This window comes from Triplophysa dalaica, chromosome 4 (assembly GCF_015846415.1).
Source record: "Triplophysa dalaica isolate WHDGS20190420 chromosome 4, ASM1584641v1, whole genome shotgun sequence".
Classification (NCBI taxonomy): domain Eukaryota; kingdom Metazoa; phylum Chordata; class Actinopteri; order Cypriniformes; family Nemacheilidae; genus Triplophysa; species Triplophysa dalaica.
Genome location: NC_079545.1, coordinates 21,070,702 through 21,084,862, shown reverse-complemented (window position 1 = coordinate 21,084,862; position 14,161 = coordinate 21,070,702). Strand labels below are relative to the sequence as shown.

The 14,161-nt window shown below is 44.9% G+C and overlaps 1 protein-coding gene across 1 annotated transcript; it reads right to left on the bottom strand.

Moving 5' to 3' along the window:
* Positions 1–535: 535 nt before the first annotated feature.
* On the bottom strand, positions 536–13,943 carry ms4a17c.1 (membrane-spanning 4-domains, subfamily A, member 17C.1). Its single transcript, XM_056746904.1, has 8 exons — positions 13,827–13,943; positions 13,254–13,410; positions 10,165–10,281; positions 10,005–10,061; positions 1,638–1,778; positions 1,234–1,359; positions 1,074–1,142; positions 536–915 (listed from the first exon to the last, which is right to left on the bottom strand). Exons 2-7 carry the CDS (start codon positions 13,407–13,409, stop codon positions 1,080–1,082), a joined length of 660 nt encoding a protein of 219 aa, XP_056602882.1. The 5' UTR covers position 13,410; positions 13,827–13,943; the 3' UTR covers positions 536–915; positions 1,074–1,079.
* Between the last annotated feature and the right edge of the window lie 218 nt (positions 13,944–14,161).

Genomic DNA, 14,161 nt, shown 5'->3' with positions numbered 1-14,161 from the left:
TCATGTCATGGCTTTTTCAGTCTTCATCAGTCATAGTCTGTGGAAATAGGAAAATCTGTTATGAATTCAGGTCAAAATATTTACTCACTTGTGTGTCTATGAAGTCAGGCTATAGTCTGGTTCTTGAGTTGGGTCCCTTGTGTCCCTGCAGATGAGAACATTGTCCATGGGCTTGTAAATGGAATGTCCCATTGGTGGCGGGCATGTATTTGATGTAGTCGGTGGATTCTGTTGGTGGCAACTGGCAAGTATATGTTACACAGGAATATTTAAGACAAGTTTCTACAGCTCTCTGTAAAAGCTATGTAACAAAAAAGCTACAAGCTATGAAATATCATCGATCGTTAAAGCCATGGGCCACGAAGAGCTTACAAAGCATCAACATGGTTTCATTGTTTAAAGGATGTGAGGACTTCAAAATATTTACAAGGCATAAGATGTAACTATAACACAGTAATGAGAGTTGTTTAAGTGCTGAGTATCACCAAAATAACAATATCAAATGTAATGCAAATAATAAAGACTTGACAATAGCTAAATTGACACATGCTTCACTTTAATGGAAAGGAAACCTGCACATTTATAGTGGTCAGTCACAAAAAACACTGGTATGAAATAGGAAAACATCTTATTTAAACATTCTAAATACTTGTTTTAATGAAAAGTAGGTCTATAATAGAGCATTAATAGAGACAAAATAATTTCAGGGTTTAAAATGTATGTAAGAAAAATAGATTTGGCAAAATTAAGATTCAGTAAAAGTATACTTTTACCTCCATATAACTTAACATAATGATTATTTTTCAGTTTTCAGTTCTCTGCTCTACCAAAACATAAAATATGGGAATATACTTTATATACTGAAATCTTTGTAACTTCTGGACCATGAAGTCCCATCACTGTGACTCTGGGTGTCTGTGGAGTGACAGATATAAATCATGAGTTAATTCACAAAAATCAGCATTAGAACTTTTAATTCCATTAAAGACAAGAACATGTCATGAAATTTTTAAATCCTGTTTCGGAAAAGTCCTCTGTTCCCGCTTCACACTATGTTACCTGGAGTTAATTACCTTCTGCTAGTTTCTCTTTGGCAGTTGTGGTTTGTTTAGATTAGAGATTTCTTCTTCTGTAACCCTTGACTTCCACAGAAATGAGAAAAGTATTAGACTATTGCTTGTTATGATTAAACTGCCTATTGCATATGCTGTATTACACTACCAAATTATCTACCTGGTTTAGTGAAATATTGACCATTGAAGAGAATGTGTCGCACGTGGCTTTGCATGCAAAAGCCGAGATGCAAACAGAGACGATGAACTGAAGGATGGAGAACAACAGCAATATTCCAATGATCCCCTAACCAAGAAAAGATTCAGCTTTACTTGTGAGCATATTTTGTGTTCAACTGAGATAGTTTATACATCTGACATGGCATGTTCATAAATTATGAGTTGTACAAATTGTATAATATAAGTGTGAACAAAATATCAATAATTTTGTCATTTCAAACTTAATTTGCTTCTTTCATAAAATCCACAATCCATTTTTATAAAAAATGCAAATAATGAAATTTTTGGGGTCAATTTATATGAATCCTTACAAAATGTACAAAATATTAAAAGCAAAATCAATACCATTATATTTGAAGAGTCTTTCACACGGCTGTATTGATAGCTGTAGTCTGGATATCTTAATCCTAATTGTATTGACATTATAATAATGGCTATCCCTGCTGTTATGGAACTGAACACATTCATTCCAAGTGAGGCTTTCACCTACAGAGAGAAATGTTTTTAGAGACTTTCAAGAAAATTGCTTCCATACACTTAACAATTAATGTAAACATTTCTGACTTGGTGGGTCAAGGATGGGACACAAGTGCAGACAGCGTGGACCTCAAACAATGGCTTTGCTAAATAATAAGACCAAGAGGGGGCAAACATGTAGATTATGTAAATAGTCTTTAGTGATCCTTCCTGTGGCTGTCGTAAGAAATAACGTAGGACCCCCTGGAGGATGTGTGTGATGTAAATACGGAAGTGAGACGTGTGTGATGGCGAAGAAGGAAGAAAGCTAGACCTCAGTTCTACACGGTTATCAGATCATTTGTTAAGGCGTCGATTGACAAGAGAGAGCGTGTCAGCTGTTTGGTTAAGGTTCCCTGGGATATATGACAGGGGCCGCTGACTGCTTAAAATGTCCCAGGCAGCTCAACAATGGCTTCCACAATCTTCATGAAGACTCGTGGGGACAGGGACAGACCAAAAGGGAGGACTCTGTACTCATATGCCCGACCCTCGAAAGCGAACCGAAGGAACGGGGGATGAAGAGGAAGAATCAAGACATGAAAGTAAGCATCTACTTGCTCTATAGGGCAAACTGCCTGTAGTACATCACATGTCCCTGGACTCTTCTGTGCACCCTGCAATATGTGCTCCCAGGCGAGTCCAATTAGCAATGAAAGACAAAATACCTGGTGCCGTTTGACTGTGTATTGACCCTGTGCACCTCAACAAAGCCCTCCTCAGGCCACATCATCCTATGAAACCACTAGAACAGCTGATTGCTGACATGCCAGGAGCAAAGGTGTTCAGCATCCTTGATGCAAAGTGTAGATTATGGCAGGTGCCACTCAGTGAGGAGTCATCAAAACTGACCACCTTATGACCGCGGTTGGCAGATATGCCTTCCTAAATTCATCCCTTTCCATAGTGAAATCACAGCACCCCTACGTCAACTCCTCCTTCAGGATGTGGAATGGAGCTGGCAGGAGAACCACATGGTAGCGTTCACCAGACTAACAAGATCTCCTAAGAAGTCCTCCTGTAATCCAGTATTTCCTTGTGCACCAGCCGGTAGGTCATTACCGTGGACTGGCCTGACTCATCAAACAAGCTGCCACATGACCTTAGGCAATTCTATGCCAAAAGAGATTAATTTACAGTTGACAAAGGGCTGTTGCTCCGTGGACAGCATTTCATTCCTCCCCACTCGCTGCAACACTAATGTGTCAAATAGCTGCATCAATGTCATCTGGGCCTAGAAGCAACAAAGCGCAGGGCCAGAGAATCCATGTTTTTGCCCCATAGTCTCCAGATGCGCTCCTTGTAATGTCCTCAAACCGCAACAAATTAAGGAGCCCCTTCAATTACATGATTGTAAGAAGGTTCTTGTGTGTAAGGAAGGAAGGAGGCAGGGTCGGCGTGACTTGAGGGACAGAGTCACTTTTATTTCAGGACTCTAACACAACTTGGCGCAACAGCGCTCTCTCAAAACATTCACAACAATAAATAAAGTTCTTATCAATTCTCCCGAGATTCACTTCCGGGTTCCGGTTTCTCCTCACTCGTTTCACGTCCCTCAGTCCGCGTCCCTCTCAAATTCTCTTCTGAGACTGCCAGCCTTTAAGCAGTCTCCTCGCCAATCACTGAAACAAGAGGCAGGTGATCTTAATCTGCGATCGACCCATTTGCTTACCGTTTTTCCTGTGTCTCTCCCAGGTCCGGTGCAGACGTCACTAAACCACGCCCCCCTTACCACATACCCCCACCGCCCGACTCAGGCCGAGGCCCCATCCGGCCTGCAGCCTCCCCCCTCCTCCTGGAGAGGAAGTCGGCCACGACCATCTGAGGCCCCGGTCTGTGGATCACCTTAAACTTAAATGGTTGTAATGCCAGATACCACCGGGTGATCCGCGCGTTGGTATCTTTCATGCGGTGGAGCCACTGGAGCGGAGCGTGGTCCGAATGGAGCGTGAATTCGCGCCCCAGGAGATAATAGCGGAGGGTGAGTATGGCCCACCTGATTGCCAGGCACTCTTTTTCGATGGTGCTGTACTTCGTCTCTCTCCTCGAGAACTTCCGACTGAGGTACAGCACCGGCCGTTCTTCACCCCCCGTCTCCTGGGACAAAACCGCCCCCACGCCCCGATCCGACGCGTCCGTCTGCAACGAAAAAGGAAGAGAAAAATCAGGGGAGTGCAATAACGGTCCGCCACAGAGAGCAGCCTTCACTTTGGTAAAAGCCTGCTGGCATAGCTCCGTCCACTGGACGGTATCCGGTGCCTCCTTTCTAGTGAGGTCAGTCAGCGGGCTGGTGAGCTCCGAATAATTAGGTACAAACCTTCTATAATACCCCGCCAGCCCCAGGAACTGCCTCACCTCCTTTTTGGTCTTGGGTCTCGGTGCGGTTGCAACTGCTGCAGTCTTATTAATTTGGGGACGCACCTGACCATGACCCAAGTGGAAGCCCAGATACCTTACTTCCACCGGCCCAATTGCACACTTCTTCGGGTTAGCCGTCAGTCCGGCCCCTCTCAGCGATCCCAGGACCGCCCTCAGATGTTGCATATGCCGCTCCCAGTCGTTGCTGTAGATTACGATATCGTCTAGGTATGCCGCCGCATACCCCGCATGTGGTCGCAGCAGGCGGTCCATGAGGCGCTGGAAGGTGGCCGGAGCTCCGAATAAGCCAAACGGAAGTGTTACAAATTGGTGTAATCCAAACGGCGTGGTGAAGGCGGTTTTCTCTTTGGATAGGGGAGATAAGGGGATCTGCCAGTATCCTTTAGTTAAATCCAGTGTCGAAAAAAAACGAGCCGAGCCAAGTCGATCCAGCAACTCGTCAATCCGTGGCATCGGATATGCATCGAACTTCGACACAGCATTCACCCTTCTATAATCCACACAGAAACGGACCGAGCCGTCGGTTTTAGGGACCAAAACTATCGGGCTCGCCCAATCACTATGGGACTCTTCTATTACCCCCATCTCGAGCATTGCCTTTAATTCTTCCTGAACTACTTTTTTCTTGTGTTCAGGTAATCTATAGGGCCGGCTGCGAATCACCACGTCCGGTTTAGTCTCAATATGGTGCTCGATGAGGTTGGTGCGGCCGGGTAGGGGCGAGAACACGTCCACAAAATCTGCTTGCAACTTGGCTACCTCGGTGAGCTGGGAGGGTGAGAGGTGATCCCCCCCGGGGCCAGAGCAAGGGATTGAACTGGGAAGCTCGCTTCTGGTCCGAGATCATCCTCTCTACTCACTACCGTCGCCAGCATCACCGGGCTCACCTCATTCCATTTTTTTAGGAGATTGAGGTGATATATCTGATGTGCTCCGCTCCTATCCGACCGCACTACCTCATAATTGAGATCGCTTATTCGCCGTGTGACCTCAAAGGGCCCTTGCCACTTTGCGAGTAACTTGGAACTCGAGGTGGGGAGCAATACAAGCACTTTATCTCCCGGTGCAAATTTACGCAAGTTAGTACCCCTGTTATACTGTCGGCTTTGCCTATCCTGGGCCTGTAGCAAATTCTCCATGGAGAGCCGCCCCAGTGCATCGAGTTTTGCTCTCAGGTCCAGGACATATTGAATTTGGTTTTTGCTATCCGAGGGTCCGTCCTCCCAAGCTTCCCTTAGGACGTCCAACACCCCACGGGGCTGACGTCCATAGAGTAGCTCGAAGGGGGAAAACCCCGTGGAGGCTTGGGGGACCTCTCGTACCGCAAATAACAGGGGTTCTAGCCACCAATCCCAATTTTTGGCGTCTTCGTGTACGAACTTCCGGATCATTGACTTCAAGGTGCGATTAAAGCGTTCGACCAACCCGTCCGTCTGTGGATGGTAGACGCTGGTACGAACTGCCTTAATGCCCAATAACCCGTATAGTTCGCGGAGGGTCCGTGACATAAACGCCGTGCCTTGATCTGTGAGAACCTCTTTAGGGATTCCCACACGGGAGATAATACGAAACAGGGCGTCCGCAACACTTTTAGCCGAAATGCTGCGGAGAGCCACCGCCTCGGGATACCGTGTCGAATAGTCTACTATGACCAATGCGAAACGATGTCCTCGTGCCGACCGCTCTAATGGCCCGATCAGGTCCATACCAATTCTCTCGAAGGGGACCTGAACCAACGGAAGGGGGCACAATGGTGCTTTAGGAGTGGCCGGTGGGTTTACCAACTGACATTCAGGACAAGACGCGCACCATCTGCGCACGTTCTCATGAATGCCCGGCCAAAAGAAGCGGGCCATTAGGCGGTTTAGTGTTGCTATTTGTCCTAAGTGACCAGCCATTGGATTACGGTGAGCCGTCTGGAAAAGCATTTCCCGGCGGCTCTTTGGGACAACTAACTGCGTTGTATCATTTGATTGAGTGTCTCGGGTCACTCGATACAACCTGTCCTTTAAAATGGCAAAATACGGATAGACCAGCGGTTGTGCAGGATGGAGACGCTGTCCGTCGATGGTACGAACCTGGTTGAAGGCATTTTTGAGCGTGTCATCGTGAGACTGCTCCAGGGCAAAATCATCGCACCGGGAGAGATGTTGTCTCTCCACAGCACTCCGCTCCCCTGGGTCAGTCGCCCGAGGTTCCGGCTCAGCTTCCCCTGCCTGCACAACCGCATTCTTCCGTCGCCCTTGACTTCCCGAGGAAACATCCGCACACAATTTCCCCAACAATACAGAAAACATCGGCCAATTCGTCCCCAAAATCAGCGGATGTTTGAGATGAGGATTAACCGCCACCTCTACTCTATGCTTTTGACCCCTAAATTTTATGGGCATCGCCACTATAGGATAATTCACCACGTCCCCGTGTACACACCGTACCTTAACCATACGGCTCTTATCCTTTGCCACGGACCGAATCAGGCGTTGGTGGATGGAGGTTTGGTTACAACCCGAATCAACCAAGGCCTGATATGTAATCCCCTTAATACTCACAGGTATTTGATACAGGCCGGCCGGATCGAGGGCAACCTGGGGGTCGTCGGGGACCCGGATCACTGTCCCGACCTCCATCACTGGACAACGGTCGATCGTGTGACCCGGCTCCCCACACCGCCAACAGGTCGGCCCAGACTTTTCCGCCGCCCTAGCGGCAGGAAATGGGCCGAAGGATTGGCGAGGAGAGGCTTGTGGTGAAGGAGAGGACGTAGGTTGGTTGTATCGGCCGGTTCCCCGGAAGAACTGTCGCCTGTTTCCCCCTGCGTCTCTGGTCCTTGGGGCGGGTCTGGGGCCAAAGGACACTGGAGACCTGGGAAGAGGTAAAGGTCGGGGAGAGAGAGGGGGAGAAACAATAGGTGGAGGAGGGAGAGATGTTCGGGGTACAACGACCCCAGGGCACGCCACCATCTGATCCTCAGCCAGCTGGATGGCCTCCGTCAGCGACGCTGGCCGGTGGCACTGGACCCACTGGGCGGTCTTCGGCGGAAAACGCACCACGAACTGCTCCAGTGTCACTCGGTCCAGGATCTTCTCGACGTCGCCTCCGTCGGCCATCAGCCACTTGCGGCATGCATCCCGGAGCTGCTGAGCCAGGGCGAAGGGTTGGCCAGCTTCCCCCAGGTCCAAAGATCGGAATCGCTCCCGCTGTTGCTCGGGGCTCAGGCCGACCCGCTGGAGGATGGCTTTCTTGAGGTCCGCGTAGATCAGGAGATTCTGGACTGGTAACTGCTGGGCGGCTAGCTGTGCCTCCCCCGTTAGCAGCGGGATTAGCCGGGCCGACCAAACATCCCGCGGCCAGGCCGAAATCTCCGCGGACCTCTCAAAAAGATCCAAAAACGCCTCCGGGTCGTCCTGAGGCCCCATTTTGTGTAGCGACAGACCTGCGGCTGGTGAGCTGGTCGATAGTCCCCTGTTGCTGACTTCCTGGTCCAGCCAGCCCCGGAACATCTCGCGGTCTTCCTGCTGGGCCTGGACCAGGGCTTGGAAGCGCCGTTCCTGGTCTTCCCGGAGGCTCAGCAGCGCTTGATGGTGTTCGCTGTGAAGACCGGCGAGGGATTGGATCACCTCCGCAAATGGCGAACCTGGCACGGACATGGCGGCGGCACTGGTCCTTCCTTCCCGGGTTTCGGCACCAGTGTAAGAAGGTTCTTGTGTGTAAGGAAGGAAGGAGGCAGGGTCGGCGTGACTTGAGGGACAGAGTCACTTTTATTTCAGGACTCTAACACAACTTGGCGCAACAGCGCTCTCTCAAAACATTCACAACAATAAATAAAGTTCTTATCAATTCTCCCGAGATTCACTTCCGGGTTCCGGTTTCTCCTCACTCGTTTCACGTCCCTCAGTCCGCGTCTCTCTCAAATTCTCTTCTGAGACTGCCAGCCTTTAAGCAGTCTCCTCGCCAATCACTGAAACAAGAGGCAGGTGATCTTAATCTGCGATCGACCCATTTGCTTACCGTTTTTCCCGTGTCTCTCCCAGGTCCGGTGCAGACGTCACTAAACCACGCCCCCCTTGCCACAATGATGTAACAATCTTGCCAGACTTACAGCAGCGATGTTTTTGAGTCGGGGGAAGAACACCTGGTGCTCATCAATTCGTACTCCGGCTGGTTTGAAATGAACCAGCTCCTAAACATGACCACTGCGACCATTATAACCATGCTAAAGTGCCACTTTGCCACCCATGGAGCTCCTCAGCAGCTAATGACATACAATGCACCATGTTTCACAAGCAGGGAGTTCCAACAATTTGCCCGCATATAGGACTTCTGCCATGTCACCAGCAGCCCCCACTACCCCCAGTCAAATGGGCTAGCTGTGAGCACTGTACACTCAGCCAAACACCTGCTACAAAAATGTGCATGTGATGGAACAGATGTATATGTGACACTACTCAATCTATGTAACATACCAAGGAATGGGCTGTCCTCAACAGCGCAATGCCTACTTTCTCGGTGCACCAAGACCCATATTCCCATGACCAAAGCCATGTATGTGCAAAAGACACGTATCAGAAGAAGAGGAAAAGGACATTATGACAGGTAAGCCAGACCCTTGACCCCCATTGCAAGTAGGGAATACGGTGAGGATGCAGACAGGGGATATGACAGAGTGGCAAAGGTTACAGGAAGAGCACCACAGCCAAACAGCTTCCAGGTCCAGGCCGGAGATACCACATATATAAGAGACAGACGCAACCTCCTACATACACCTGAACAATATACCCTACCTACAACAATAAAGGTCCCACTTAATAACAACAGTGAGCCTCTGCCAGAATACAGCCTAGGATATCGAAGCCTAACTCTCTGTGTAAAGGCTACACTGCTGTGGTGAGGAGGGCGGGACGGGAGACAGGAGGCAGGACCGGTGGCGTGAGTAATAGTTGGAATTAGCTGTGCTCACACTGGTCCCGCATATCTCACGCAGGAAATCGGGAGCATAAGAGGACAAGCAACGGGATTGCTGAGGAGAGTTTAAGTTAAGTTTATATTTTTATTGTTGTGGCTGGCAGTCGACTGTGAGGTGGCTGCCGGTCGTTTACGTCCGTGTTATTGTTTGATTATTTTTATTAAATTGGTTTAAACGTTCGCCGGTTCCTGCCTCCTTCCTTCCCTACTTTGAACTTTGTTACAACTGCATAAGCACGGACTTTTTGTACCTGTTCATTGGTAAAGAACAATGTTGCATAATGTTTTGGTATCTTTGTCAGGTTGTACACTGTTTGTTGGTTTCACTGTTCATGTGCATTGATAAAGCTTGTATAGATATGGCTATATATATATAAATATATCTATATCTTAGCTGTTTAAATCTTTTATATCGGTTTTGAATTCTTTATATTCATGTCAGACCTTTTCAGATATTCCCATCATTAAGAAGAGGGATGTTGATTATGTTAATAGTCTATTGTGATCCTATGGCTGTCGTAGGAAATGACGTAGGATACCCCGGAGAATGTGTGTGATGTAAACAAGGAAATGAGAGCTGTGTGATGGCGAAGCAGGAATAAAGCCAGACCTCAGTTCTACACTGTTGTCAGTGAATTTGTTTACACGCAGCTACAAAAAGACAAGGGCAAATAGAAAACTACCCACGAGGGGGGACGCAAACAAGGAAGTACATGTGACAAAAATAAACTCAAAAACACAGGTAATACATTCAATACCATTAGGCAAACCAGGAACTTGATTTAAACGAAGCAGGGATACTAGACAATATAATTTAAAGCATCGGAGAACAACCTAAAAAAGTACAGTACACACCACACAGGAATGAAGTTTATTTTCTGCAGCAACAGACAAAGATCCAGCACTGATGTACTAGAAAAAATACAGGAAATAATAAACAATAATTATGGAAATGATTATGAGAGCAATAAAAAAGAAGTGATAAAGCAAAAGAGAAGCAATAAAAAAAACTTACAATGAGGGATCCCCAATAGGTTATGCCACTGTTGATAGTTATGTCATGATATCTGTCATCGATGGAGAGAGATATACCAAACAGGAAAATCATAATTCCAGTCAGAATCTGCACAGTCTAAAAGAGGCATATATAGGTCAAAGATTTTATTAGGCTTGTTTTATTATAAAAGTAAATAACAATATAACTTTTTAGAGAACACATTTTCAAAGAAATCAGATTGACTGGTAAACTGAAATCATATGCTATCATGTTAGTCAGCACATTTGGTTTGTTCAAGTGTAATTCTGTATAAATACTTTGCGATTGCCTCTGCAAGAGTTAACTGAGTATAAACACTTTTTTAACTTTTATGTGCAATGATTTCTCAATTCATATTTAGGATCGCGTATCACACACAGTTAATCACACAATCTCATATAAATCTTGAGTACCTATACATTTATTACATTAAAACACTTGGCTGACGCTTTTATCCAAAGCGACTTACAAGAAGGAGAGCGTCATAACATTTTGTCAACACGCTAAACAGTTACGCTAGTTTACAAGTAGGGGTGTAAATTGGAACAGTTCATCACGATACGATGCGGTATGCAAAAAAGTGTGCCAAACACATCACACGTTCAGCCAACGGATCACGGGCGATATTTCCATAACGGGATCTTTCACTACCTGAGGTGTGGCTTCTACGGACAGAAAATGTTTCCTGCTCCATACCAACAGATTGTGAGCCAGAGCATGGGGCTTGGGGGAATGCATGCCCCCCTGGCGATTTATACACGCTACTGCAGTGGTGTTGTCGCAGCGTATCAGCACATGATGTCCCTGACGGGACAAAATATGCAGATCGTACAAGGGGCTGAGGTGGAGAGATAGAACCCACTTCATATAAGCCCTCATTCTCAGAAGGCCCAGGGGCAAAACTTGAATTGCCGACGCCATAAAACCCTGTCATCTGAGACATGTGTGCGATTCTGCACCCGCGCTCCTAGAAGACATCTCAGCTTGGATAAATCACCTCCAGCTGAACACTGCCAAGACAGAACTACTCTCATAGAGTCACATTTGATAAACAGCTGTCCTTCAGCGATCACATTGCAAAGACAACGCGGTCATGCAGATATGCCTTATTCAACATTAGAAAGGTTGGACCCTATCTCACGAAGCAAGCAGCACAACTCCTTGTCCAGGCCCTGGTATTCTCAAGGTTGGACTACTGCAATGCTCTCCTTGCCGGTCTTCCTACAAACCACTCCAGCTGGTTCAGAACGTAGCAGAGCGCCTCGTCTTACAAAATCACAAAAGGGCTCATGTAATTACCCTTTTAATCTGTCTCCACTTCATACCGGTTGAAGCCGTATCAGATTCAAGTCACTAATGCTTGTCTACAGGAAGTATCACTGGATCTGCAACGGCATACTGTCAAAACCAGCTTTCTCTTGTATTGCCTTTTAAAAAGGGCAGTAAATCGCTTTCCCACTCATTCTCCTTCACAACTCCTTCCTGGTGGAATATTCTTCCTAACTCAGTCCGGTCAAACATATCTCTTACAACATTCAAAAACTTACTTAAAACCTACATTCTTCTGTGAATACTTGACAGATAAATGAGGGAAAAAAAAACTAACCCTCCCTTTCTCTCAACAGGTAGTGGTATAGCTTTTGTTGAAACTAGTTACTTTATAATGGCACTTATGGTATTATTGCTCTTGTATGACATATCGCTTTATTGCTCCCTGAACTCTCTGTAAGTCGCTTTGGATAAAAGCGTCTGCTAAGTTTTTTAATGTAAATGTAATCCCTTTGTGTTTTTACATTATGCACGTAAACGGCGATTGCCTTCGAAACACAGACATATGGACATATGATTTAGAAATCTCTTAACATTGTGACCGCACCATCAATTGGTTTCTAACGATATCCAAATCCGGCATTATACCCACCGTTGATATAACATCCATCACTGAACTTAAACAAACACACCTCAAACTTTGCTTCTTATTGCAAGTGTAACGAGCTGCAGGACCACACAGCCCAGCCAAGCTTGACGTAGTGAAGCCAATCTTTATGGTATGCTGGTCTTACTGTCGGTTGGCGAATGGGCGGCCAATTTATGTCGCTTTCCTTGCCATGCTTTTCCAGGAGAGTTACCCAATAAAAGTAAAAGCAACTTGTTTCGGAATCCGGATCCAGACTTATAAAAACTATCCGAAACAAGTTGGAGAGCTGGGGGAGTGTATCAAGCACAGAAATATAAACTCATACGTCCAACTCGTTTTGTATCAAGATGAACATGTTAAGCATGAGAAGCCAGCATGTTCTACAGCGTAAAGAAGTCCGAATGCTTGACATTGCATGATACCTCCGCTTTAATTTATAGATCATTGCAACCTGATCTCATGAAAATGGATACGCAAATATGTCTTTTCCAACATGCTGTGACTGACAGAAGAACCATGAAATACATCAAAAACGCACAATAATTACAAAATAAAAATGATTTTATTCGAGAAAATGTAATCTATATCTTCAGAACCCATTCGACTTCGAGTAACAGAACTAAATCAAAGCCTTTATTTGGCGATCTTCATCTCCATCGTGAGCTGCCATCGTTACCGGTGCTGACGCGCTCCTCAATACACAAAAGTTCCAGCTGATACCATAAAAATTATTAATACCTACAGAATCCAGATTACACCATGTCTAACAAATATCTAATGAGATACATACAAGCTTTATAAATATTTAACAAATTTGACGTTTCAGCATCAATGAAAACGTACATAAATGTAGCCTAAGTATAAGATCAGGCTGTTCATTTTTGTTTCATTTAAATTATTACTTATAAAAATAATATATTTAACAGTAATTATCTTTTTCTCTTTGCATTTAAATTAATCTCTTTACATTTAAATACAACAAACACGCACCTTTTTTGTTTGCTATTCCCATTATAACCATTTTATCCCTTATTTTTAAATCGCTTTTGGATAAAAGCTTCTGCTTAAGTAAATGTAAATGTTAACCCAATTGAAAGGAGTACATTAAGTGACTGAATAAGAAAAAAAAATACTGTCGAGAAAAATTTACCCCCAAAGACTTTGGCTGTACTTTTAGAAAATTTTTCAGAACAGCATTTTGATACTGTCCTGATTTTTCTTGTCCTTCAGCGCTGTCTTGAACCACCTGTGGATTTATCTGAATAATAACTGTAGCGTTGTCCGTTGAGACGACCTGGGAGGACATTCTAGAAAAATAAAAAAATTGTAATTGAGTATTTATTTGGGGAAATGTCTCATTAATTGTTTATGTTAATCTTAAACAAGAAACACACACGCAATAAACATTGAGAATCAGAAATATTTTAAACATTTGCTTAGTTCAATGATCATGAAAACATTTTCTCATAAGAAACTTTACATTTATATATAAAAATAGCGAAATAATTATCTAGTATCCAAAACTCCACTTCCTTTGTGGTAGCCTACTAACAACTTCAAACAATATCCAATGCGAAAAGTCATAATAATTCATGTCAAAATGACAGATCTTTACAATAAATGCAACATACAGATGACATTTACACATGACATTTACAACATAATGAATACAGGTGACCGTTTTGAAAAAAAGTAAATGTAATTGGTGTAAAAAATATTTTACCTGACATGAACAGTTATCGATGTTGCCTGTCGATAGCTATCGTTTAGAATAGGTGTATGGTGAAAAACAGGAGGTGCTTAGAAATTATTTACAGGAAGTTTCTGTTTATGTGCTTTAAATACATATAAAAACTGTTATTCAATTATGGCAGTTGACAGCGATGTGATGCTATTTTCCTTAAATTAATTAAACCACTTCCAAAAGTATCCATATAATAAGGTGTTATAATCCTAATTTTTAGCACAATATAGACGCACCAAAGATAATTTCCTCTTTGCTGTGGGCAGAACACATGCAGCAACTATTACGCTCTGACATTGGTTCAGAAAGAATCC